At 44.0% G+C, this 27,798-nt stretch overlaps 1 protein-coding gene across 2 annotated transcripts in view; it reads right to left on the bottom strand.

Annotated features, from left to right (window-relative positions):
• Positions 1 to 12,840: 12,840 nt before the first annotated feature.
• Positions 12,841 to 27,798, bottom strand: part of LOC115138755 (aspartate--tRNA ligase, cytoplasmic-like) — a 30,316-nt gene continuing 15,358 nt past the window's right edge. Inside the window, exons 2-15 of one of the 2 annotated variants that reach the window (XM_065003140.1) lie at positions 27,309 to 27,428; positions 25,821 to 25,923; positions 22,688 to 22,790; positions 22,314 to 22,394; positions 20,107 to 20,166; positions 18,097 to 18,208; positions 16,062 to 16,196; positions 15,175 to 15,322; positions 14,833 to 14,979; positions 14,622 to 14,664; positions 13,952 to 14,032; positions 13,733 to 13,844; positions 13,499 to 13,570; positions 12,841 to 13,324 (exon numbers count right to left, since the gene is read on the bottom strand). In XM_065003140.1, coding sequence (XP_064859212.1) covers positions 13,233 to 13,324; positions 13,499 to 13,570; positions 13,733 to 13,844; positions 13,952 to 14,032; positions 14,622 to 14,664; positions 14,833 to 14,979; positions 15,175 to 15,322; positions 16,062 to 16,196; positions 18,097 to 18,208; positions 20,107 to 20,166; positions 22,314 to 22,394; positions 22,688 to 22,790; positions 25,821 to 25,923; positions 27,309 to 27,387 — 1,368 coding nt within the window. In that variant the 5' untranslated portion in view covers positions 27,388 to 27,428 and the 3' untranslated portion in view covers positions 12,841 to 13,232. The remainder of the gene's footprint in view (positions 13,325 to 13,498; positions 13,571 to 13,732; positions 13,845 to 13,951; positions 14,033 to 14,621; positions 14,665 to 14,832; positions 14,980 to 15,174; positions 15,323 to 16,061; positions 16,197 to 18,096; positions 18,209 to 20,106; positions 20,167 to 22,313; positions 22,395 to 22,687; positions 22,791 to 25,820; positions 25,924 to 27,308; positions 27,429 to 27,798) is intronic. The other variant, XM_029675986.2, reaches the window with a different exon arrangement.

Below are 27,798 nucleotides of genomic sequence, written 5' to 3'. Positions count from 1 at the left end.
CCAGTGGTGAGAGCACGTGGTGAGGAAACAGATTCTCGCCACGCCACCTGGTAGGAGCGACCTGTCAGGTAGGACGCAATCCAAGCTAACTAGCTACAAGCTATTTAGTCATTGTTAGCCACGGCTAACTGTTTTTTAACCTGGATAACACTCGCCAGTCCAGCTTCCCTGCCCCATCCACCGCTGCCCCCCTGGACACTGATCACTTGGCTACATAGCTGATGCATGCTAGACTGTCCATTAATCACGGTACTCCATTCTGCTTGTTTATGTTTTATCTGTCGGCCCCAGCCGCACTCAGGCTCTGTGTGTAGTTAATCCGACCCTCCCTGCCTAGCCAACGCCATTTTACCTGCTGTTGTTATGCTAGCTGATTAGCTGTTGTTGTCTCACCTACTGTTTTAGCTACTGTTTTAGCTAGCTCTCCCAATTCAACACCTGTGATTACTGTATGTCTCTCTCAAATGTCAATATGCCTTGTATACTGTTGTTCAGGTTAGTTATGATTGTTTTAGTTTACAATGGAGCCCCTAGTTCCACTCTTCATACCCCTGATACCTCCTTTGTCCCACCTCCCACACATGCGGTGACCTCACCCATTACAACCAGCATGTCCAGAGATACAACCTCTCTCATCATCACCCAGTGCCTGGGCTTACCTCCGCTGTACCCGCACCCCACCATAACCCTGTCTGCGCATTATGCCCTGAATATATTCTACCATGCCCAGAAATCTGCTCCTTTCATTCTCTGTCCCCAACGCTCTAGGCGACCAGTTTTGATAGCCTTTAGCCGCACCCTCATACTACTCCTCCTCTGTTCCGCGGGTGATGTGGAGGTAAACCCAGGCCCTGCATGTCCCCAGGCACCCTCATTTGTTGACTTCTGTGATCGAAAAAGCCTTGGTTTCATGCATGTCAACATCAGAAGCCTCCTCCCTAAGTTTGTTTTACTCACTGCTTTAGCACACTCTGCTAACCCTGATGTCCTTGCCGTGTCTGAATCCTGGCTCAGGAAGGCCACCTAAAATTTGGAGATTTCCATACCCAACTATAACATCTTCCGTCAAGATAGAACTGCCAAAGGGGGAGGAGTTGCAGTCTACTGCAGAGATAGCCTGCAAAGTAATGTCATACTTTCCAGGTCCATACCCAAACAGTTCGAACTACTAATCTTGAAAATTACTCTCTCCAGAAATAAGTCTCTCACTGTTGCCGCCTGCTACCGACCCCCCTCAGCACCCAGCTGTGCCCTGGACACCATTTGTGAATTGATTGCCCCCCATCTAGCTTCAGAGTTTGTTCTGTTAGGTGACCTAAACTGGGATATGCTTAACACCCCGGCAGTCCTACAATCTAAGCTAGATGCCCTCAATCTCACACAAAGCATCAAGGAACCCACCAGGTACAACCCTAAATCTGTAAACAAGGGCACCCTCATAGACGTCATCCTGACCAACTGGCCCTCCAAATACACCTCCGCTGTCTTCAACCAGGATCTCAGCGATCACTGCCTCATTGCCTGTATCCGCTACGGAGCCGCAGTCAAATGACCACCCCTCATCACTGTCAAACGCTCCCTAAAACAGTTCTGTGAACAGGCCTTTCTAATCGACCTGGCCCGGGTATCCTGGAAGGACATTGACCTCATCCCGTCAGTTGAGGATGCCTGGTCATTCTTTAAAAGTAACTTCCTCACCATTTTAGATAAGCATGCTCCGTTCAAAAAATGCAGAACTAAGAACAGATATAGCCCTTGGTTCACTCCAGACCTGACTGCCCTCGACCAGCACAAAAACATCCTGTGGCGGACTGCAATAGCATCGAACAGTCCCCGCGATATGCAACTGTTCAGGGAAGTCAGGAACCAATACATGCAGTCAGTCAGGAAAGCTAAGGCCAGCTTCTTCAGGCAGAAGTTTGCATCCTGTAGCTCCAACTCCAAAAAGTTCTGGGACACTGTGAAGTCCATGGAGAACAAGAGCACCTCCTCCCAGCTGCCCACTGCACTGAGGCTAGGTAACACGGTCACCACCGATAAATCCATGATTATCGAAAACTTCAACAAGCATTTCTCAACGGCTGGCCATGCCTTCCGCCTGGCTACTCCAACCTCGGCCAACAGCTCCGCCCCCCACCGCAGCTACTCGCCCAAGCCTCTCCAGGTTCTCCTTTTCCAGATAGCAGATGTTCTGAAAGAGCTGCAAATGGACCCGTACAAATCAGCTGGGCTTGACAATCTGGACCTCTATTTCTGAAACTATCCGCCGCCATTGTCGCAACCCCTATTACCAGCCTGTTCAACCTCTCTTTCATATCGTCTGAGATCCCCAAGGACTGGAAAGCTGCCGCAGTCATCCCCTCTTCAAAGGGGAGACACCCTGGACCCAAACTGTTACAGACCTATATCCATCCTGCCCTGCCTATCTAAGGTCTTCGAAAGCCAAGTCAACAAACAGGTCACTGACCATCTCGAATCCCACCGTACCTTCTCCGCTGTGCAATCTGGTTTCCGAGCCGGTCACGGGTGCACCTCAGCCACGCTCAAGGTACTAAACGATATCATAACCGCCATCGATAAAAGACAGTACTGTGCAGCCGTCTTCATCGACCTTGCCAAGGCTTTCGACTCGGTCAATCACCATATTCTTATCGGCAGACTCAGTAGCCTCGGTTTTTCGGATGACTGCCTTGCCTGGTTCACCAATTACTTTGCAGACAGAGTTCAGTGTGTCAAATCGGAGGGCATGCTGTCCGGTCCTCTGGAAGTCTCTATGGGGTGCCACAGTGTTCAATCCTCGGGCCGACTCTTTTTCTGTATATATCAATGATGTTGCTCTTGCTGCGGGCGATTCCCTGATCCACCTCTACGCAGACGACACCATTCTATATACTTCCGGCCCGTCCTTGGACACTGTGCTATCTAACCTCCAAACGAGCTTCAATGCCATACAACACTCCTTCCGTGGCCTCCAACTGCTCTTAAACGCTAGTAAAACCAAATGCATGCTTTTCAACCGTTCGCTGCCTGCACCCGCACGCCTGACCAGCATCACCACCCTGGATGGTTCCAACCTTGAATATGTGGACATCTATAAGTACCTAGGTGTCTGGCTAGACTGTAAACTCTCCTTCCAGACTCATATCAAACATCTCCAATCGAAAATCAAATCAAGAGTCGGCTTTCTATTCCGCAACAAAGCCTCCTTCACTCACGCCGCCAAACTTACCCTAGTAAAACTGACTATCCTACCGATCCTCGACTTCGGCGATGTCATCTACAAAATTGCTTCCAACACTCTACTCAGCAAACTGGATGCAGTTTATCACAGTGCCATCCGTTTTGTCACTAAAGCACCTTATACCACCCACCACTGCGACTTGTACGCTCTAGTCGGCTGGCCCTCGCTACATATTCGTCGCCAGACCCACTGGCTCCAGGTCATCTACAAGTCCATGCTAGGTAAAGCTCCGCCTTATCTCAGTTCACTGGTCACGATGGCAACACCCATCCGTAGCACGCGCTCCAGCAGGTGTATCTCATTGATCATCCCTAAAGCCAACACCTCATTTGGCCGCCTTTCGTTCCAGTTCTCTGCTGCCTGTGACTGGAACGAATTGCAAAAATCGCTGAAGTTGGAGACTTTTATCTCCCTCACCAACTTCAAATATCTGCTATCTGAGCAGGTAACCGATCGCTGCAGCTGTACATAGTCTATCAGCAAATAGCCCACCCATTTTTACCTACCTCATCCCCATACTGTTTTTATTTATTTACTTTTCTGCTCTTTTGCACACCAATATCTCTACCTGTACATGACCATCTGATCATTTATCACTCCAGTGTTAATCTGCAAAATTGTAATTATTCGCCTACCTCATGCATTTTGCACACAATGTATATAGACTCCCCTTTTTTTCTACTGTGTTATTGACTTGTTAATTGTTTACTCCATGTGTAACTCTGCGTTGTCTGCTCACACTGCTATGCTTTATCTTGGCCAGGTCGCAGTTGCAAATGAGAACTTGTTCTCAACTAGCCTACCTGGTTAAATAAAGGTGAAATCAAAATAAAATCAAAATCAAAACCCGGTTGGCATCCCTCCGTAGAGCAGAGAACCTACAGAAACGCAGAAGGAAGAAAGAACAAACTAGAACTTGATTCGATGTTTAAAACGGGAACGTTTTTCATCCCAAAATTGTAATAGCGCCCCCTAATGCATAACTGGTTAAACCATCCAAGTCACGCAGAATCTCGATTGTGAAGGGAGTACTCTCTGACCTGAAATTCTTCATCGGAGATGACCAAATCCCAACAGTGTCTGAGCAGCCGGTAAAAAGCCTTGGAAGGTGGTATGATGCAAGCCTGAAGGACAAAGACCAGGTGCAACAGCTGCACAAAGACATCAGTAGTAGCCTACAGTCCATCGACAACACCCAGCTACCTGGAAAGCTAAAGGCCTGGTGTCTGCAGTTTGGTCTCCTACCCTGGGTGTTGTGGCCCCTAGCAGTGTATGAGGTTCCAATCTCAACAGTGGAGAAGATGGAAAGAGGAGTCACAGGCTACTTAAAGAAGTGGCTCGGAGTTCCACGATGCCTCTATGGAGATGGTGTCCTCAAGCTGCCCCTCACCAGTCTAACAGAGGAATTGAAGTGTGCAAAAACCAGGCTCCAGATGACACTGAATGAATCTCGAGACCCAGTGGTGAGCAACAACGCGCTGACCTTGGCAACTGGGCGCAAATGGAGGCCAGGAAAAGCAGTCCAGGAGGCAACAGCAGCCCTCAGACATGCTGACATTTTGGGTCATGTTCAGCAAGGGAGAGGAGGCCTTGGGCTAACTAGCCGTGCTACTTGGAGTAAGGTCACTGCACCAGAGCGGCGGAAGATGGTAGTGCAGGAAGTACGCCATCAGGAGGAGGCTGCAAGGTGGGCCAAGGCAGTCTCTCTTGCCAAACAGGGACAGTGGACTCGATGGGACAGTGTGGAGAAGAGGAAGATCAGCTGGAAGGATCTGTGGGCCATGGAAGCGAGGCGGTTGAGCTTTTCCATCAGAGCAACATATGACGTCCTTCCAACACCAGTTAATCTTCACCAATGGTATGGTGAAGATCCGGACTGCGCCCTCTGTTCCATGCCAGCCAACCTCAGGCACATTCTCACATGTTGCAAAACAAGCCTCACCCAAGGACGCTACACTTGGCGTCACAACCAAGTCCTTAAAAACCTTGTGTCCGCCCTGGAGGACAAGCGAGCTGCCACCAACTCCCTACTACCCCCAGCAGCATCACACCCCTTACGGACAACCTTTGTCCGCGAAGGGGCTAAAGCACCGAAGAGCATCTCTACACAATTAGAGCGAGACCAGCTGCGTTTGGCCCGCGACTGGAAAATGCTAGCTGACTTTGGCCGACAACTTGTGTTTCCTCCGGAGATCGCAACCACCACCCTAAGACCTGACATGGTGCTCTGGTCCCGTTCGCTCAAGAAGGTCTTCATCATTGAGCTCACAGTACCCTGGGAGGACTCAGTAGATGAGGCTTATGAGCGAAAACATCTGCGCTATGCCGATCTAGCTGCCGAAGCACGGCATCATGGCTGGAACACAGAAGTCCGACCAGTGGAGGTGGGCTGCAGAGGTTTTGTGGCAACATCTACAACCAGACTGCTTAGAGACCTGGGAATTAAGGGCCAGAGCCAGCGTTCGGCAATCAAAGCTGTATCGGAGGCGGCAGAAGGCAGCAGTCAGTGGCTCTGGATGAAGAGGAAAGACCCCAGCTGGGCCCCGAAGTGAGAGGGCCAGGAGACTCAGGGAGGAGGACGCCCCTTCCATGCATAGTCCCATGGGATGTTGGCTATCAACAACAAGGCAACTCTATGACTAATTGGGAATGGGACGCAAGCTTAGGATTGATCACCCTGTCGCTGGCTGCCTTTGGGGAGGGTGTATAGTGTGAAAGGCCGAAACACCCTAGGAACCAAAGGTACACTACTGACGATGCGCTCCCCAAATTTCACCAGGCTCACTGTTCATGAACTCTTGGAAGTGCTTGCACAAAGGATAGTAACATCTCATCCTGTGTTCTTGGAATCCTATGTGGCACCTCCTCTTGGCTGGAATGAAACCCTCTTTGATTGGATGTAGCCAGCTCTGGTGCCAATCTGGCCTATGTCCCATATGCATACAATGATTGCTTAGTCTGGATTAGGCCAGGGGTTTTCAAACTTTTCTTGCCCAGAGACTCCCGCACAGGCAAACCAGTGACCCAGGACCCCCATCATGTCAGCAAGAAAAAAATAGTTATCATTAGGTGAATGATACTGGCAAGTAGAAGTAATCAACGTTTTAAAATGAATACATTTGGTAGACAGTTTCATTATTTATACCTCCCCACAGTTCATTGGAAGAGGAAGTGTAAACTCTACCGTAGATCTTCCGGCGCCGACAGAGATGGCCGCCTTGCATCACGTTCCTAGGAAACTATGCAGTATTTTTAAAATTTTATGTAGACAGTGGCGATTTTAGCATGTAAATCTTGGTGGGATAAATTCCCCATCAAAGCCATTCCAAAAAACAACACTAAACAATGCATTAATTGCACTATAACGGTGACAAACTGCGCCCACAAACTGTTAAGGCCTGCATAAAGCTGTCCCAACAGCAGAACTTCCTTTTCAGCTGAGTCTTGTCTGGCAGCAAAACAGTTCTTTCAGCCTCCTTTACTGCCTTAAAAAAAACTGTGGATATGGCTGACTTGCTTAAACAAATGTGGTTTCTACTGACAATTGAGATGTACAAACTATGGCATAAGACTTGGTCAATAGAACTATTTATTCAGCACTTTTGAAATGTACAGTGACCAAATTCAGAACATGGGCCATTCTTACAGTATTCTCCTTGTACAGCAAGTCAGAACCGTATGATAAATAAAGAGGGCATATAAGCAGACAATGAAAGTTCTTACAATATTCAATGATGACATTTCTCTAACACAGGCTATAGGCTACATGTGCACCACCATGTCAGAACAGTAGGCTAAGTTATAAGGGGGCAAGAGAACAAATTATTAAGGTGAGACACATGGGCTACTAACAGCTTACTACACAACATACACCTATTATTACTTTCGTAGCTACAGTATGCATCTCTCCCAGGCATATTACATAATTTATTTAATAATTTATTCATACTCACCTTGTTGTGCTGTGCTCACTTGAACAGGAAGGTGGCATGGCGATCCTTTTTGTGGACAATTTTTTTTTAATCATCAAAGTCTGGGATTCTCTGGATTTATGGTGCTTTTAAGACAACTGGGAACTCGGGGGAAAAACAAGGTTGAATCATGATGTCAGTGATCTTCAGGTCGGAGGTCTATGAAGAGGCTAGAGTTCCCGAGTTGGAATTCCGAGTTGGATGACCGTTCAAAACATATTTTCCCAGTCAGTTCCCAGTTGTCTTGAACTAACTGAGGTCTGAGATTTCCCAGTTCCGAGTTTCCAGTTGTTTTGAACAGGGCAGAAGTCATGCTGGATTGACAGAATGGCCAATGTATTCTATATTTTCTGGCACATTGTTTTACATGTGAATGTTTATCCTTTTAAGCTTGGAAAGGAGAACGTTAAACCCAGACTTGGTCCACACACCCACTCCACTGAATAGCAGGCTAGTGATTGCTTTGCAACGCTTGCAGTTAGCCACTGATTGCTTCCAAACCACTCATTGTTGAATTTGCTATTTCCAACTTGTTGGCGTAATGTTTATGTCCAATGGCCAATGAGCACTGATACGTTTTATCTAGAATTTCTCTTCATATGACAAGTATTGAAAAGGATTTGCCAGTCGATTGTCGACTTGATTCGTGATGATGACTGCTTGTCTAGCTGGCTAGCTAAGATTTTGAAAGTATGATGTTGACATGATATGTCCAATCAAAACTACGGTAGATATAGTGTGATTTGATGCCATTTTATCTGTGACCAATGACCTTGAGCCTTCTTGGATGGGCACTTCTAATGTAACTCTAATGCAGCACCCAAGGGGCTTGAATTTTCGAGCTCTTCCCATAGATTCTGCATTGACGTAGTGTCCCCATTAGTGACAGAACACTGAGCCAATCACAGCGCAACTAGAGAACATTACCAACCCCTATGCTCTGTATTTTCCGCTGGCTGCCCCACCACCACAGAATGCGCTGAGCTAGGCTGAAACATCTGCATTTTGGAGCGGCCTTAGACAAGAAATCAAAAGAGACCACGTTTATCTGCAGCTTTATTAACTCAATGATTTTTTTTGTACATTGTTTGCAAACTCATATGTGACACGTATTAATGCCAAAATAACATGCCAAACAAAAAAATATATCTGCCCCACCTGCCCTGAACGACTGGTCGCCACTGCCTGTAGACAAAAAATGTGACGTGTAAGTAATATACTAATCTTTACAGAAGCTAACATTAATTGACTTAACACGAATAACCTGTTGTTAAAATCACATTTAGGTTTTACTTCCATGGGCTGTGCTCTGGAATGTCCTGTGGGGAACCAATCGCTATACTTTCTCATCTGTTTCTTGTAATATATATAAACAAGTTAAGATATTGTGTACAATGTATACCTACAATTGAATAGCTTGTCTTAGTAAGTTGTTTTCATACATTATTTGCTGGCAAAAATACAATAACAGATGTAGCTACCTAGCTAACAACAAATGTTCCCACAACATTAGAGAACGTTCCTGTCACGCCCTGATCTGTTTCAACTGTCCTTGTGCTTGTCTCCACCCTTCTCCAGGTGTCGCCCATCTTCCCCATTATCCCCTGGGTACTTATACATGTGTTTTCTATTTGCCTGTTGCCAGTTCGTCTTGTTTGTTCAAGTCAACCAGCGTTTTGTCTCAGCTGCTTTTTCCCAGTCTCTCTTTTTCTCGTCCTCTTGGTTTTGACCCTTGCTTGTCCTGACTCTGGCCTGCCTGCCTGTTCCTTTATTAAGAGTCTCCTTATGTTAGTACCTAACATTTTCATAGGAGTGTTCCAGTGATGTACAAGGAATGTTTCTAACAGAACATTCCCTTAATGTGAAACAGACCTTACCCAGGTGCTGGGTCTCCGCTAGGGATGTCCTGGACTCAGGCCTCATATTAATGTTCTAGACACGTTTCATGGGAACGTTGCAAGAACATTCTATTTCTTTGGGACCGCCTGGAAAGGTCCTGATGACTGACACACAGGAATGCTCTTGCAACGTTCCCATGAAACGTATCTAGAACATTATTATCTTATATTCTGAGAAAATGGCAATCATGTTCTGTGTATGTTTGGTGGGATGTTGATGGAATATTCTCCTATCCCTCAAACTGGACACAGGTCAGGAATGTTCTTGCAACGTTCCCATGAAATGTGTTTACAACATTAATATCTTATGTTCTGTATATGTTTGGTGGGACGTTGATGGAACATAAAAATGGTATGTGGATGAAGGTCATGCTTCGGTAGAAGATATTTATTTGGTAAAAGACCGAGTCCATATTATGGCAAGAACTTATCAGATAAGCAAAGAGAAATGACAGTCCATCATTACTTTAAGACATGAAGGTCAGTCAATACGGAAAGTTTCAAGAACGTTGGGTAAGTTCATTAGAGTTACCAGGCCAAATAGATTCTTCACAGAGTTCAAATAACAGACACATCTCAACATCAACTGTTGTGCTAATTAATTACTTAAAAATCATACAATGTGATACTCTGGATTTTTGTTTTAGATTCCGTCTCTCACAGTTGAAGTGTACCTATGATAAACATTACAGAACTCTACATGCTTTGTAAGTAAGAAAACCTGCAAAATTGGCAGTGTATCAAATACTTGTTCTCCCCACTGTATATGAAGTTAGAGTTCATAGTCCATTGATGTGCCATTTTATGAAACATTCCAACAATTGGACCTTATTGATTGTCGTATGACCAATGATGTGAATAACATGTAGCTATGTCTATGCTTACGGCAGGTGGATTTTACATCTTGTGGGAGGGGGGACTTTTAGGTATTCTTGCCATCGTAGTCTTAGTTACTGGGATAATCACTGCCATAGTACTATCCTTCACGTATGTAAGTGCCTCGGTGTAGTCAAATGTTGAACTATTGAAAAAAAAGCTGAAATAATATGCTTGCATCTTTTTCACATCAAATGCACTTCAATAGTAGGGTGTATCTCTATTTGTAAGTACACCATATATACAAAAGTAGGTGGACACCCCTTAAAATGAGTGGATTTGGCTATTTCAGCCACTCCCGTTGCTGACAGGTGTATAAAATTGAGCACACATCCATGCAATCTCCATAGACAAATATTGACAGTAGAATGGCCATACTGAAGAGCTCAGTGATTTTCAATGTGGCACCGTCATAGGATGCCACCTTTCCAACAGGTAAGTTCAATACATTTCTGCCCTGCTAGAGCTACCCCGGTCAACTGTAAGGGCTGTTAATGTGAAGTGGAAACGTCTAGGAGCAATAACGGCTCAGCCGTGAAGTGGTAGGCCACACAAGCTCAAAGACTGCCAAGTGCTGAAGCGCGTAAACATCATCTGTCCTCGGTTGCAAAACTCACTACCAAGTTCCAAACGGCCTCTGGAAGCAACGTCAGCACAAGTACTGTTTGTCGGGAGCTCCATGAAATGGGTTTCCATGGCCGAGCAGTAGCACACACGCCTAAGATCACCATGTGCAATGATAAGCGTCGGATGGAGTGGTGTAAAGCTCACCGCCATTGGACTATGGAACAGTGGAAATGCATTCCCTGGAGTGATGAATCACGCTTCACCATCTGGCAGTCCGACTAACAAATCTGGGTTTGGTGAATGCCAGGAGAACGCTACCTGCCCATATGCATGGTGCCAACTGATTTTCGTGGTTCGGCCTATGCCCCTTAGTTCCAGTGACGGGAAATCTTAATGCATACTATGACATTCTAGATCATTCTGTGCTTCCAACTTTGTGGCAACAGTTTGGGGAAGGCCTTTTCCTGTTTTAGCATACAATGCCCCTGTGCACAAATTGAAGTCCATACAGAAATGGTTTGTTGAGATCGGTGTGTAAGAACTTGACTGGCCTGCACAGAGCCCTGACCCCAACCCCATCGAACATCTTCGGTATGAATTGGAACGCAGACTGCGAGCCAGGCCTATCACCCAACATCAGTCCCCAACCTCACTAATGCTCTTGTAGCTTAATGGAATTAAGTCCCCGCAGCAATGTCTCAACATCTAGTGAAAAGCCTTCCCAGAAGAGTGGAGGCTGTTAAGCAGCAAAAGGGGGACAAACTCCATATTAATGCCCATGATTTTGTAATGAGATGTTTTCATTTTTATTTAACTACCGGTAGGCAAGTCAGTTAACAAGTTCTTATTTACAATGACGGCCTACACCGGATGACGCTGGGCCTATACATACAGTAAAGAAGGTCCTGTGTTTTCTTCCACTCGCAGGTCCCACGGCTTCACGTGCTATACGTTGCAATCGGAGCTGTCGTTTACACACTGGTGAGCTCTTTGAAAACCCTCAGTATTTCAGAGGCAATTGGAGAAATGTACATTTCTCTTGAACCAACCTGTACGGAATTAACCATTTCTTGACATTTTTAGCACCTAGCTACTCATCGGAAAACGTGAGCTTTCCGTCATCCCAGATGAGTGTTTTTTGGAGCACTTTCACTTTATGCTGACATCGTCCAGATCTTTATTTTCCTCATGCAACTAGTTGGCGCTTCCACAGAACAAAGGCAGGGGGATGACGTTTGACCTGGTGTGGATCATCCTTCTATTGTATTTATTCGCCCAATCGGTCACTGCTCCTAAACAAAACAAAAAATGTCTGTCTTTTGATGCCGTTAACATGGTAACCTTATGAGAGTGCTGCACAATTTCAATTAAGACTAAATATATACCACAGTATATTTATTATTCCCCGAATGGATGTTATGAATGCAACAGGCTTGTCTGAATGACATATGACTTGACCTAAGTATTTTTGTCAAAAACTTGCCTTTTCTCCTGAAACAGTACAAATAATTAAATATGAATTGTCAATACATTAAATGTTAAAATAGCTCAATAAACTGTGTGCTTGTATGCATCCATTGATACTATATTACAAATGACAGTATATTCTAACATCGCTTCTCTTAAAAATTGAATGTGATACACTGTAGAAAGGGATGAACTTTCCTTGAGATATATATTTCAGAACCCCTCCTTAATCGAGACAAGTACATATCAAAAGGTCTCTGTAGTTCTGCAGTTCAGTCTGTGAAAAAGCAATTATTCCATGGGGACTTAATTACAACCCAATCACCAACCTAACTGATTTAGGATGGAATAGAGGGGGGATGTAATGAAAAAAAGCATGTTCTCATATACAGCTTATCAGTATAGGGACTTTTCCAATTATGAGCCTACTGATGAGTTCTTCCCTTGAGTTGATTTCAGACACTATTCCTTTCAGGTGCCATTTCACCATGGTGCTTTTCCTGACAAAAGGAGCTTTATCATGTCCACCAATTATAAAAAGTATAATGAACCCTGAAATATGTTTCAAACATGACATCAGCCGTCCCCACAGGTAATCAAAAGACTTCTACATTGTTTCTCAAGTAACCAGGCTTGTAGTGATAAAAACGCCCGAATGAATCAGTGGAGAAAAGCAAGCACCTTAGCACATTCTCTATAGCAAAGAATGTGTTGAATACGATAGGGGTCGTTTCTCCCATAAAAGAACGTAAAGAAATTAAATGTGCTTTTGAAGTTCTTAATACTTTTTACTTTAAAAACATCAAACAATTACAACAAATGTCAGCAGACCATGATTATTTATTAGTCATACCTCTGTAGTGTGACAAAGACTGGTATCAAAGTTGATCGACCCCATAGAAAAGTGTTAAGAGATACAACACAAGGTAAGTAATGCATAGGTGAGCCTAAGCCAACACATCCCTTAATCATATTCCACTTCTGTATTGTGTATTAAGACTCTTTCTCCCTTATATTATCAATCTATTTCTTCATGTGTCATTTTCTATTACTGAATACTGTTGACCGTAGTAGTACCCTGGCTTGATTCTCTATTTGTTAACCGCAGTAGCACTTCAGTGTCGTGGCACTAATTTCTCAACTCTGTCTGGTGTTTTGGAGATGAATATAGATTCCCCATGTCCTGCATCTGTCTCCAGTGGCGATGGCCGTTCAGGGGGTCAAGCGTTTGGGGTCACGGGGGAACATGGAGACCTGGCGGACATTGTGAAGACCCAGGTAGAGCATGCAGACTCTTTCCAGCCCTGAGGGAGAGAACTCACCGTCACCGTCACAGTACACTAACGATGAGTATATTTAGAGTACCTTTACAATGTTTTTCATAATGACTATATTTACCATGAGTATATTTAGCATATATTTACATTGGATTTCATATTGAGAGGGTATGGGTTTAGAATAAGTATTTCATGTCTTACCAATGCCACCACCTCCGTGTGGGGGAGCTCCGTAACGGAAAGAGTCGATGTAGGACTTGATCTTCTCCAGATCTGCATCAACACTTTACATATCAGCACCAGCCACCAGTGAATTCGTAACATAGTAAAAATATGCTTATTCTCTAGCAATCGCTTGAGAGGAGGGAAGGAAGCATGATTTATTGAGTGACAAATATTGCCGCTTTGAATAACAAGGCAGAGTTGTCTAATTACCAATGTTGTGGTGAATGGCCCTCTCAGTGAGCAGCTGGGCATCGTGGATCCTCTGAGCGCCAGAGAGGATCTCCTCTCCTCTCATGAACATGTCGTAGGAGTTGGAGTATTTCTGAGGAGGAAACATCAGTCGTATAACAAGTTCAGTGAATGCCACAATGGTGTCATGAGCATGTGTTGTGTGCGTGTGTGTGTGTGTGCGTTTAGTGACGCGCATACTTTGTCATTGGGGTCAGGCATGGTGTAGAAGGGCCTCACAGCCAGGGGGTACTTGTCCAGCACATAGAAGTCAGTGTCATACTAACAGAAAGGAAACAGAGATGAGTTAGTCCGCTTTACAGCTAGATATGACCTGCATGTGTACCTACAGGTAACTGCCAAAAATAAAGGAAACGCCAACTTTCGTGTCTTAATAGGGCATAGGGAAACCACGAGCCGGCATGGATTCCATGTCTGGAACTCGATTGAAGGGATGTAACGCCATTCTTACAAAAGAATTTCCATAATTTGGTGTTTTGCTGGTGGTGGGAAATGCTATCTCAGGCACCGCTCCAGAATCTCCCATAAGTGTTCAATTGTGTTGAGATCTGGTGACTGAGACAGCCAGGGCATATGCTTTACATCATTTTCATGCTCATCAAACCATTAAGTGACCACTCGTGCCCTGTGATTTGTTATCTTATGGGGGCATAGCCATGGTAGCCAAAATAATGGCCTACCCAGCATTTTATACATGATTAACTCCGAAACCACACCTGTGTGGAAGCACCTGCTTTCAATACACTTTGTATCCCTTGTTTACTCAAGTGTTTCCAATATTTGGGCAGCTACCTGTAGCTCCAGAGAGTAATATAACTACCCCCGAGAAGTCAATGGCATGATAACATACCTTTTCTTTCACCAGACGACCGAGCAACTTCTCATTTGGAGTGCTGTGAAAAATGTTAAACAATTGACTTTAGATCAATTAAAAGATAAACAAGAAAAACATCAGTTCCCGACTTAAAAGCAAAGCCGTCTTTATTTGAACTTTACTTGAAGGTGTTATCAACAACATGCGTAAACGTAACACTGCTGCAAACTCTTGACCCGCCACGGACCTGAGGTCCTCCTCGTCTCCCATGTCCACCCCGGCCTCCCGGAGCATGGCCACGCCCTCCGTGTACTCCAGCCTCAGAGTGGGCTCCAGGAACCTGAAGGGCTCACTGGAGTACTGCTTCCCCACCGTCTGGATCTCAGTCTGGAACCTGGACAACATACACACACATAAACAAACAGGCGAGCGAACATACACATCGATGCCGTGCCCTTTCAGCGGTGTACTTTCTATAGGGCGTCATCCATGTGTTCCAGTTATAGCCCTGTAATGGGCCCTCTAAAGATTCAACCGTACTCATTCACTTTGCTTGCAAATATGGGTTAGAAGTGCATCAACATCTTACCTTTCTCGGAGCCCTTTGAAGATCTGCACCATGGTGTCGGTGATGGACTCGATCACTTCGTGGTAGTGGTAGTTGAACGCCAACTCAATATCCAGACCTACAAACTCTGTCAGATGACGATGGGTGTTGGAGTCTTCTGCTCTGAACACTGGAACGGAGAACATCTTCAGTTAGTATATCAGTATTTCACTAAGAGGATTAGATCCATCACCCCAGAGGTATACTAGACATCGGAGGCAGCGTCTCAAATGGCACCCTACTCCCTTTATAGTGCACTATTTCGACCAGGGCACATTGACCAGACATACGAGACTGCAGTGTGGGGAGAAGTCATTACTCCCCTGGTTATGTGTGGATCTGGCCAGGTGATGTCCCTGTTGAGCTACCTCACAGAGAAGAGACTGGGGACATTATGCAACCAAGCACAAGCCAGTGAGATAAATGTTTCCTATGGCTCAACATGTGCGCAGTCACAACACCATCTACATATGCATGAAATAATCTGTGTATATGTGGTAATCCGCCCAGGTTTAATATTGTGTAGGTCACTTTTCCTGAATAGTGTTTGTTTGTTGACTACATAACTAGTGACTGATGTATTCAACACAACAGTTTCATTCATTCCCATTATTGGATAGTGTTCATTGGGGAGTGAAAAGGGGTTAGGTGAAGGGCTTAGAGATGTTGTCTTTTCAATATATATATTTTTATATTTGACACTTTATTCAGATGGCTTGAAACAAAAGGGGAGAGACGGTCCAGCAGGAACACAGAAGTAAGGGGGACGCGAGGATGGAACCCTTGTCTCCGGGGGGGGAGTAAAGTATATGTGCCTGGCGGGAAGCATTACAGCTAGACCACAGGTTCTGCCCTAGATATTGACTCACCTGGTCCCACACAAAACACCTTGTCAAAGTCAGCACAGATACACATCTGCTTGTAGAGCTGGGGAGACTGGGCCAGGTAGGCGCTGGTTTTGAAGTAGGACACAGTGAAGACGTTCGCGCCACCCTCACTGGCAGCTAGAGAGGAGAAAGATACCTTTGAGTCAAACTATCTCAGAAGAGAAGCAACACATGACCCAAAATAATATTTTTTAACTAACCTTTGTGACAATTCAATTTCCTAACAATTTAAGCATTTCACTGTTAATCTACATCTGCTGTTAACGAAGCATGTGACAAATACAATTTGATTCGATTTTGATTCCAATTATTAACCATTAAAAGAGATTCTACAGTACTTTTAGCTAGTAGTTCTAAAAGTAGCGGTCATGACCAAAAGTGGTCCCCGGAAAATGCGTATTACAGCAGATATGTGCCCAACTTCATTGCTCTCTCACTCTCTAAAATGTTTATATTTTTTTGTTTTTTAAACTCATTTACCGACTTCGGTAGAATTATTTGAATTCCATTATGTTTTTTTTCTTTCTGTGAGCTCAATGTGCAGTTTCTGTAGAGATAAATCAGATCAAGCCTAAACTGTGATATGTAGTAGGGAGTTGTAGTTTCCAACAGGCCAATATTCTACATAGTTTAAGGCAGAAAACGTGGTAACAACAATGACCATAATCCATTGCGCGTTTGCCTACTTGTGCGGTCTGTATTGAGCTATAATAAGAACAGTGTAGGAAGACACGGAGACAGGGGAGAAAACTTGCAATCAAGAGGGACAGAAAGCAGTTGCTTCGCTACCCGAAAATACCTGATATAAGTGATTGATAGTTGGTATTCAGTAGTCATAAAAGCATGCCTTGTTTACTTTTAAGAACTTCTAAAATTGTGATTTTGTCAGACAGCATAGGTAGCAGCTCTATAGAGATGAGATGATGACTAGGAATTAAATAATAAAGTCATCAAATAAAATAAAGTAATGTGAATAAATTATGGTTAATAAGTAATAAGCAGTAATGGGCACTAACCTTCATTTTAGATTTTTTTTAAACTTGTATTTAATGTAAAAAAAGAAGAAGATTGAAACCGAAACCTGTGGTTATTTTTTGTAGAATCTAACTGTAACCGAATGAACCTCAAAAAGCACTAACATTGACACATCCAGGTTAAAAATTTAAAAAACTTAGTAGGCGCCACATTTCTGGAGCATGTCTCTAATTTACGTATGAGCCATATTTGACAAAGGTGTTGTCCTTTACAGAAGGGTGGTCACAGAGTACATTTTGTACAGTGTACGTGTGATGGGTGTTGGCAGAGGAAAATACGTTTTTTCTTTGAGTAGTAAACACTGTTGATACACAGCTGCTTGCACCTAAAAAGGCGGCAATTTTAAATGTGTCAATGCCAGGCTGGGCTTATTTCATTGGCTCCTACAGTTGAGGAAGTGAAAGGAACACTTGTTACACCCCAGCTCAGTACACTACACGAGGTAGTACATGTTGTGATGTGGTGGAATGTACAGCAGTAAACAACACTTATGTCTTACGTTGGTTTAAAGCTTATTTCTATAGCTACAAAATATGACACACGCTCACTCATTATGTGCTCACACTTGTGAAGTGCAGTTTAGCTCATCAATAAGAGCACAAATGACCAGACAAAGTCGAGCCGGCACTGCTCCACAAGGTAACTGGTAGACAGTAATCCTACTGTGAATTATCTCAAGGGTATGTGAACTAGAGACCCTATCAGCAATAGAGGAATGAATGGCCTTTTGAGCTTGAATTTCTACACTGCTCACACTCTACTCCCCACCTTCCATTACCCAAACCCATCTGAACATGAAAGAGCATGTATCCTTGAGACAGTTTGCAATTTGCAGACAAAATAGTGGGAAAGTACCTCGTCTTCCCTACTACCTGTACTTAATACAAGTCAAGTAGGAATCTAAAGGCCAATATTGTTCGCCTTTAAACTTTTAATTGACAAATCATGTCCAGTCTGAGACACAGGGGCACGTTGGTGGTACCTGATATGATTTTGGGGGTCTGGATCTCCACAAAGCCCTTGTTGGTCAGGGTGTCTCTAAAGAGCTGGCAAACTCCCGACTGCAGGCGGAAGATGGCCTGGCTGGTTGTTGTCTACCAGAGGAGCAACAAGCAGAAACAACAAGAGTCAACAGAGGTATTACACAATGCCAAAGATGAGTCAATAACACTGCTTTGAGTCACATCTTGCCTCATACAGTCTCGACACCTTTCATTTCATTAAAGGGAGTGGAAATAGTAAGGCTTGGCCTATTTCCAAATGGAACACTCAATTTTACCTTTTTATTTTTTTGCCGTTGATTCAAGTTAGAGTAGGGTGCATTTCACACTAATATCAGCCTTTAGAAAATAAACATGAGATATAAAGCTTTGTTCTCTTTTTAAAACCTAACATTGGCAAACAAGTTAATCTGAAATTCTCTATTCACATACAAACATATAGTCACATATAAAATCAGCTTTGAGAAATCTGGTTGTATACAGAGGTAAACTTAGTTGCATAGAAAATAACCCAATCATCAAAACAACTCGTGATGAGGCACGTCAATGAGCTGGGTATTACACAGAACATCTGTGATGAGCAGAGGAACCGTTAAAACCCCCCCAACCCTATGACCGTTGGGCTACAAACAGCATTGTGAATAGGTGTGCTCTTAGTTCTAAGTTGACTCATTTCTTAATATGACTGGTGTTATTAGTAAGGATTTATTCAACCAGTTCTATCTGGCTTCATGCATATACATAAAGCCAGGGTCAGGCACTTTGATGAACCTCCTGATTGAAAAAAGGCTCACATTTCTATCTTCTAGACTTTCCCAAAGTCCTGAACGGGAGTTTTCTGTGACTATCCTATTGTCAGACAATGACTCTGGGCCAGTCAGACTTTAGTTCAGGGCCCTGTTAGAAATGGTCAACTGATATTTTAGTCCATGAACCCCCCCCAGCTCATGGATTATATGTATAGTTGACAGAGGTCAGAAAATAACTACTGCTCTGATGAATAAAAACACTTCTGAAGAACCCTAGAAAAAAACACTAGACAAATACCATACCCGGCGAGCCAACCAACTGCTATGATAGCCTGAGTAGGAACTGACATATCAAAAGTATTTACATAACTCAAGGATTTCCTGTGTAAAACACCTCTACTGTGAGCAGATGGGCGGGGCTGTGGTGTCATCATAGATCACTTCTCTTTCGACATCCTCACACCAGGGTGGAAGGTATAAAAGAGAGTGAGAGCAAAATAGCTCAGTGCGTCACTCTCGTTGACATTCAAGCTCTCAAAACAAGTGTCTAACGGGCCATGGCTTGTGGTTTTGGTCACACGCCACCACCACCACTCAGATTGTGACTTACTGCTATTGTCTTTCATTAGAGTGCAGCCATTTATTTTCAGCAAAAATGTCTAGCTAGTATATCTATTTCTCAAAGGGAGTTCCAATGAAAATTCTGGGAACTAATCCTTCCATTTTCACAACAACTTGGAAAACCCCAGCCTGGTGTGTTAGGAGCCGTTTCATTACTTTTGACCCTTGATTGTTGAGCCGGGTTTGGGGTCTGTGTGAAAACCGCTTTATGGGTTTACTGTTCATTTAAGTGTGGTTGTGATAACAGGCCCAAGTCCATGAGCTCAAAGAGACATTGTGTAGAAGCAGGTGTTGTGACAAAGCCAGTCTGAGGCGAGCGCTAAAGCTGTTTTCCTGCTGCTGCCACATCAGTGTGGGCGCCTCAGAACAGGGCACAACAATGAGACCTCTAGCAACCCTTTCCTTCCCGAATCCCTGCAGTTCTATACTGCACTCTACAAGCAGGCTAACTCAGTGCCTTCCTGCGATTCTGTCACAAATGGCATCTCATCATTACAATATCTGTTGATACAAATGTAATGTCTTCAAAACCCAATAAAACTCATTATGTTTCGTTTTTGTGTAATTAATTTGTCATCGAAGAAGGTAACACTGGCTTATGAGTGATTGTGTAGAACTTACTCTGAGATCAATGACTCGGTTGTCCAGTCTGGTGTCCTGGTTGACCGTCGCTCTTCCGTCCTGAGGAGACACACAACCATCATTTCACCACATTACAAAACACTGAAGTACTTAACACATCTGAAGAACATCGGAAACAAGCTAAGTGTGAAAACTGTGCCTACAGTGTGATATTCAAAATGTATAAAATGTTCTGTGTGTCCTACAGTACACTGAGTGTACCAAACATTAGGAACACCTTCCTAATACTGAGTTGCGCACCCTGGATTCACCTGTTCAGTCTACATCTTAGAAAGAAAAAGTGTTCTTAATGTTTTGTACACTCAGTGTATATCTATGTCTGTTTGTTTTTAAACAAAGCAGGTCTATAAGGTTTAAAAATAGAACAGGATAGCACACAATAAAAAATAAAAAATTATAATAAAATGTAGTGCAGCAGTAAATATACAAATAGTATGTAAACATTATTAAAGTGACCAGTGTTCAAAGACTATGGTCATGGAGCAGCAGTCTCTAAGGTGCAGGATAGAGAGAGTACCCGGTGGTAGCCGGCTATTGACAACCTCTAAGTTGAAGCAAGTGGCTGAATAAATAAGGTGACGGGGCATTATATAGTGTTCACTTTCTGCCGTGTTTGAGAAGTCCAAGCCCATTGGACGAGTTATCTGTACAGCTGCCACTGCTTGATTTCCTTGAGTTTTTTTCTCCTCTCTGTTCTCGGCCTGTCTGCTTCTCCCCCCTCTTCTCCGAGCAGAGCCGGCAGGCCCGTTGCCCTAACGACTCCATACTCCACACAGACAAAGCGTGTACACTGTACTGTTCTTCCTTCAGACAAGCATATGTCAAGACTTTGTTCATTAGCACAATGTCTCTCGTTCACATTCACTTGTATATGACCAAACTCGTTAGACCCTACCTACATATGTGTAACTTTATAAGCTGGATTGCCTGTCTTAGCATTACGTTTATTTTAGTTTGAGCTCGTTAGCATATTAAGCTATGAGCCTCCATGGAAATGATCTATTACATGTGCTAATTTAGTTAGCATTCTGGAAATAGACACCCAATGGGCTGTTGCGTTTTTGGCGACCCCTTATGTACTAAGCCGGTAATACCGTAAATCCCGGTATGTGAGGAGGACGGTATGACTATATGAAAATCTGGATAGCACCCAACCCTACTAAACACCTTCAGCCATTTCAAGGAAAACAACAAAGCAACCGACGTGGGCCCCTGCCACTCTTGAGGACTGTGTGCTCCCAATGTACGTGGCCGACGTGAATAAGACATTTAACCCTTGCAAGGCTGCCAGCCCAGTCCTCAGAGCATGCGTAGACCAGCTGGCTGGAGTGTTTACGGACATATTCAATCTCTCACTGTCCCAGTCTGTTATCCCCACTGGCTTTAAGATGTCCGACATCGTCCCTGTACCCTAGAAAAGAGTAGGTAACTGAACTAAATTACTTTTGCCCCGTAGCACTCACTTCTGTAATCATGAAGTGCTTTGAGAGGCTATTTAGGGACGATATTACCTAGATCTTACCCAACACCTTAGATCCACTATCCGCCCCAACAGATACAGACAATGCAATCACCAATGAACTGTTTGAATACGACCAATTCCAATCATACAAAAGATTAAAAGAGCACAGAAGCTCCTAAATATTAAAACACAATGCCCAAGGTTGTCAGGCTTCCTGGAACTCACGTGGGGTTAAAACAGCCTTTGAACACAGTTCACACATCCTGCTCAGACAGGGAGACACAGAGCCAGCCCTCCCCAACGGCAGGTGCTGTAACGGACAGACAGAACAGACAGGCCCAGCCCAGAGTCTCCTCCCCAACGGCAGGTGCTGTAACTTAGTGACGGACAGACAACACCTGGGCCGCATCTGCAGCTGGGTTTCGCTTATGGCATAAACACCGACACCCTTCAGCTGTCTCTGAACTGTACCACACTAGAGAGAGACGACCCTTGAGACAGACACCGACCGAGAACATGGCAGTATAGGACCAACACAACTCCAAAACAACAGCCACAGGCATTGAGTGTGGGGACCAAGTCATGCATTTTTCATCCAGTATCTGTGTTTGAACTGGAACAGCATTAGAAGAGAGGATCATCTCTGAATGCAATGAGTTTGACATTTGATCAGCTACAAAGGGCTGCCTGCGGGAGGCCCAAGAGCCCTGGCCCTCATCCTCACCTCATCCCCCTCTCCATCCGGCCTCACACAATCCTCCAGCTGCAGGGGCAGACGAGGCTCGGCCTGGCTGATCACAAAAATCTGAGACAGGGGGGGAAGGTGATTTAGTTTTATTTATTTTTTAGAAGGGAGATGTTGGTTCAAATAGATTTACAGTTAAGAGTACCTCTACATTCACGGTACTTTCCAAGTTGAACTGCTGAGTGGAAAGGAAAGTACCACAATTCCAAAATCAGAAAGCAAATCAAGTCTCATACAGTTATCTTTTAACCAGTAGTTTCTCTGATTAATAATGAGAGTCAATGGCTGTCCCTTCATCACAGTAAGTCTGTTGGAATGTGGGTGTGGTCAGACGGAGCATCAGACAGCCCTACCCTCTCAATGTGCAGCTCCACATCCTGCTGAGTGCAGCTCTCGATCTTCTGCTCCACTTTCCTCACCATCGCCTCCACGTCCACGATGCTCTCCTTGTTGATGCTACAGGCGGGGGGGATGAGAAGCACAGCGCTTAGAAGTCTACACAGTTCAATTGGAGTCAAACAAGTGGGAGGCTAGCTGAGAACTGAAAGTTTCCATTCAAAACCCTGATTGAAGTTCAAACAGTCACAGAAGTGTTTCAAAAGCTGAGAAATTGTGTTTGTGTGTGTGGGGGGAGGGGGGGAAACTTGGATAAAATAATAATAATAAAACAAATCATAACACTGACTACTCTTCCTGAGGTAAAATGTCACAGGATCACATTGTTTGGATGGTTTCAATATGACCATATTGACAGATATATTTCCTATATTCTTTTGATTGAATCAGTCTATTGGGAGAACGTGTAAAAAAAAAAATGTTTTAAACATAATGAGACACCAATATGAACTACAGTAAAACACCAGTGGCCACACAACAAAAAGACAGAGGTTAATCAACTATCTGAAAGACATGTTGAGAGAACACCGGAACAGGCCACCGCTGTCCTTTCTCAATGTTCTAGATCCAACAGAGCCATATAGAAATATGATGAGCTATCAATACCAATTGTCACATAGCATGGAGCCAGATGGAACAATCCCAGTGTAATCCTTCACCTCTTCTCATTAAAAAGCAGTAACGAGAGACAGGACAGTGGTGAATGGTGATCCCAGTCAGTCCTCTGCAGCTGCCTCAGTCACAGACATCCACTACGAGGATCAGCTAGACAAATAAAGCCCACATTAATAACCTCCTCCCTCAAACATCCTACCAGCCTGCCTGGGGACAATAAACACTGCCCATCAACTAATAAGTCATACAAGTAATGCTTTTGATTGACCGGACTAGTGTCTTGTCCACGGGCTGTACTTGTACATCAAGCTGCCTTCACAATACAGAAAAAGGAGATCCTATGGACCGCTCTGGCTCAGAAATGGCTACTTACTATAGTCTTAGCGAACAACGGACTATATATTATAAAGATATGTGAAACATTTCAATGCATTGTTTAACGCGCTCTAGTAAGAGAAAGTAAAACGAGACACGTAGAGGAAATTGTTGACGGGGACGCAGAGGATACCCTAACCCTAATTTAACTCTGTATGGGGAAGTTTAAATACTGTATGTGACAGGTGTTGCAAGCTCTTCTCTATATGTCACCACTAACCTCAATCAACCTTGATGAATATGAAAGGACTCCTGTAATGCAAAGCTTACTAAGCGTCCATAGAATTCAAGGAACATAGAACATTAAGAGGCTTGATTTGAACAACTTGTTAGGGCCAAGTGTGTGCTTTGATAGATGCTGAGTGTGCTTTGATAGAAGCTGGTTTGTGACTGATGCTTAGTCATGGATCAAATGGGTAGTATCCCAAATGGCACCCTATTCCCTATATAGTGCACTACTTTTGATCAGAGCAGTCAAAAGTAGTACATTATGCAGGGAACAGAGTGCTATTTGGGAAGGAGCCATCCATGGGCTAAGTGGTTGCATGCAATAAGTGCAATACAATCAACTGCCACATCAAACCACATGACATTACACAAGCAAAGGAAAAAGGAACCAAATCATTTGAGGAATCGCACCACAGGATTTCTATGAAACACACAATCTGATAAGACAAGATCAAGCCAGAGCATTAATGTCCTTAAAGAAGTAAAAACCAGGGTCGTATTCACTAGGAACCAAGCGAAAGCAAATGGGCCAAAACAGGGGCCTTGCTGAATTTGTCCAATAAGAAACGCATGTTTTTGTTCTCGGTTGCAAAGAGTTTTGCTTCGGCCTGCACTAATGAATACGAGCCAGCTCTGAAGCAACCTTCAGATTGTATCATTACACACAAAAGGTTGAGAGGAAACAGAGTGGTCAAACCACTCTGATACAACTTACAAGCCTGGTCAGAGGTTTCCATCAATGAGGTGGACCAGTGTGACTTAAGCCTTGGCCTAAATAACTTGTGTGGCCTTTATTTGTGGTCAGTTTCCTTCCTTACCAGTCTAAGCCTGACATAGACCTAGTTCAGCAGGAAACCAACAAGTGGCTGAGACCTGGTAAGAGCTTTTCTGGGGTCTGGCAAACATGTGACATTAAGTGGAATTCATTTTTATTACCTTTATTTAACTAGGCAAGTCAGTTAATAACTAATTCTTATTTTCAATGACGACCTAGGAACAGTGGGTTAACTGCCTTGTTCAGGGGCAGAACGGCAGATTTGTACCTTGTCAGCTAGGGGATACAATCCTGCAACCTTTCGGTTACTAGTCCAACGCTCTAACCACTAGGCTACCTGCCGCCCCAAATACGCATGGAAGGTGCGTCACAATCGCTACATGTAAACAACTGGAGACACTGCCAACTAGAATAAGAGTGTAGGAGTGATTGTTAATTGTTAATCATTTTTGCTGGCTAAACGTGGGTCTAACTTTAAACAATTCACTTATTTACCGTTAATTAGCCATCACAAATCTCTTTGCTAGCCAACGCGACATTGTCTCCAAAGTATCTCCAGTAAAGTTAATGTTTTGACGTTTGTCTCCACATTCCAAGCGTATTGGACTGATTTACTGATCACAAAACAAGTGGCGTTTGACCTATCCGGTCCTCCCGTTTACACTTCATAGTTTGTAACGAGTGTTCGAGTCATTCATTACTGTCAGGTGCAATCAAGTCAACTGAAAGAGATGAGAACATATCACATGCTTGGTATGGAAAAGTACAGTATCCTCTTATTGTTATGCTTTTCATAAAAAGCTCCAGTAATGGACTAATTTGACTCTGACCCCAGAATGACTAATGATGCTCAGGCTCCTAACTACCTCTTCAACTTTGATGTACTGTATATATTGTATCTACTCTTATCTGGGCAGGAACGGCTCCATTAAACACTTCTGTACTGTATCCCATCTGAAAAAGTGGACCCTTTTGTCGGGAGCGGAAAAATTACAATTCTTTCAGAATGTGTGAAAATGAATCGGGAGCCCATTAGGATCCAGCTTTTCCCACCATTGTTTGTCGGGGGCCACCAGGAAATGCAGTCTTGTACTCACTTGGCGGCAAACTTCACCATCTGCTTGCTGGCACGCTCCCCCACGGCGACTAGGGCCTGCACGTTAAACTGCTGCTGACGCAGGACCAAGAAGCACTGCTTCCCTATAATGACCACAACAACACAATAGACATCAGCTGGGTACATCTAATTGGGTCTAGCAACTCCTAATGCACGTGTCAAAAAAGGAGAGCCATGGTTCTATACAATGCCAGGTCACTATCTCAGGCCAACATGGCAGAAGTCATACCTGCTTTAGATACCACCTCTCGCCCATAAAAAAAAACACATTTTCAATGCATTTCCAGGTAACGGTCAGAGAGCAGTGAACGGACGACCCTTTAAAGAAAGTGTAAGGGGGGGTCGAGAGCCAATTCCCAAACCACACACCTTGAGACCAAGGTAAACTATCATGCCAACATCAGAGACCACCCAAGTGCTTTGATGTGGTTTCCTCTGTTCATTGACTGGAGGAGGGCCGATTACAAAAAAAACATTCACTTCATCCCAGTGTAAATCAGGATGTTATTCTGCTCTCAAGGACATCCTTCACTGTAGAGTTGAATGAATGGAGGGGTTTTCCTGGAAGGAAGCCTTCACGAGATCATCACAATATGATGGTTTATTGATTAGCATATTGTTATCACAGATGTGTACGTGCTCGATGTTTCGAATCATTCTGGATGGCATCCGACTAAGGCAAGGCTCACTGAGTTCATTGTATTATAGCCTCAAACTCAGACAACCTCGGAAAATGACTACATTTAATCCAAGTTTGTGGTGCCATTTAAATAACTGAGCTTTGGTCTGAGTTTTCAAACTTTTCAAAAAGGAACTTGCATGTGCCTGTGTAATACATATAAACATAACATGTAAAGTGTTGATCCCAAGTTTCATGAGCTGAAATAAAAGATACCAGAAGTGTTCCATAGGCACAAAAAGCTTATTTCTCTAAAATATTTTGAACAAATTTGTTTACATCCCTGTTAGTGAGCTTTTCTCCTCTGCCAAGATAATCCATCCACCTGACAGGTGTGACATATCAAGAAGCTGATTAAACAGCTTGATCATTCATTACACAGGTGCACCTTATGCTGGGGGGGCAATAAAAGGCCGCTCTAAAATGTGCAGTTTTGTCACACAACACACCACAGATGTCTCAAGTTTTAAATGGCGGTGTAATATGCATGCTGATTGAAGGAATGTCCACCAGAGCTGTTGCCAGATAATTGAATGTTTATTTCTCTACCATTAGCCACCTCCAACGTCATTTTAGAGAATTTGGCAGTATGTCCAACTGGCCTCACAACAGCAGACCACGAGTACCACACCAGCCCAGGACCTCCACATCCGGCTTCTACACCTGTGGTTCGTCTGAGACCAGCCATCCGGACATTTGATGAAACTGTGGGTTTAAACAACTGGGGAATGTCTGCACAAACTGTCAGAAAGTCTCAGTGAAGCTCTACTGCGCACTTGTCGTCCTCACCAGGGTCTTGACCTGACAGCAGTTTGGCGTTGTAACCGACTTCAGTGGAAAGATGTTCACCTTCGATGGCCACTGGCATGCTGCAGAAGTGTGCTTTTCATGGATGAATCCCGGTTTCAACTGTACGGGGCAGATGGCAGACAGCGTGTATGGCATTGTGTGGGCGAGCTGTTTGCAGATGTCAACGTTGTGAACAGAGTCCCATGGTAGTGCTGGGGTTATGGTATGGCAGGCATAAGCTACAGACAATGAACAAAATTGCATTTTATCGATTGCAATTTGAATGCACAAAGATACTGTGATGAGATCCTGAGGCCCATTGTCGTGCCATTCATCCGCCGCCATCACCTCATGTTTCAGCATAATAGTGCACAGCCTGATCAACTCTATGTGAAGGAGATGTGTCGCGCAGCATGAGGCCAAGGGTGATCACACCAGATACTGACTGGTTTTTCTGATCCACACCTCTACCTTTTTTTTTTTTTAAAGG

This window comes from Oncorhynchus nerka, linkage group LG1, assembly GCF_034236695.1.
Source record: "Oncorhynchus nerka isolate Pitt River linkage group LG1, Oner_Uvic_2.0, whole genome shotgun sequence".
Lineage (NCBI taxonomy): Eukaryota > Metazoa > Chordata > Actinopteri > Salmoniformes > Salmonidae > Oncorhynchus > Oncorhynchus nerka.
This window is presented reverse-complemented; position numbering and strand designations above follow the sequence as displayed.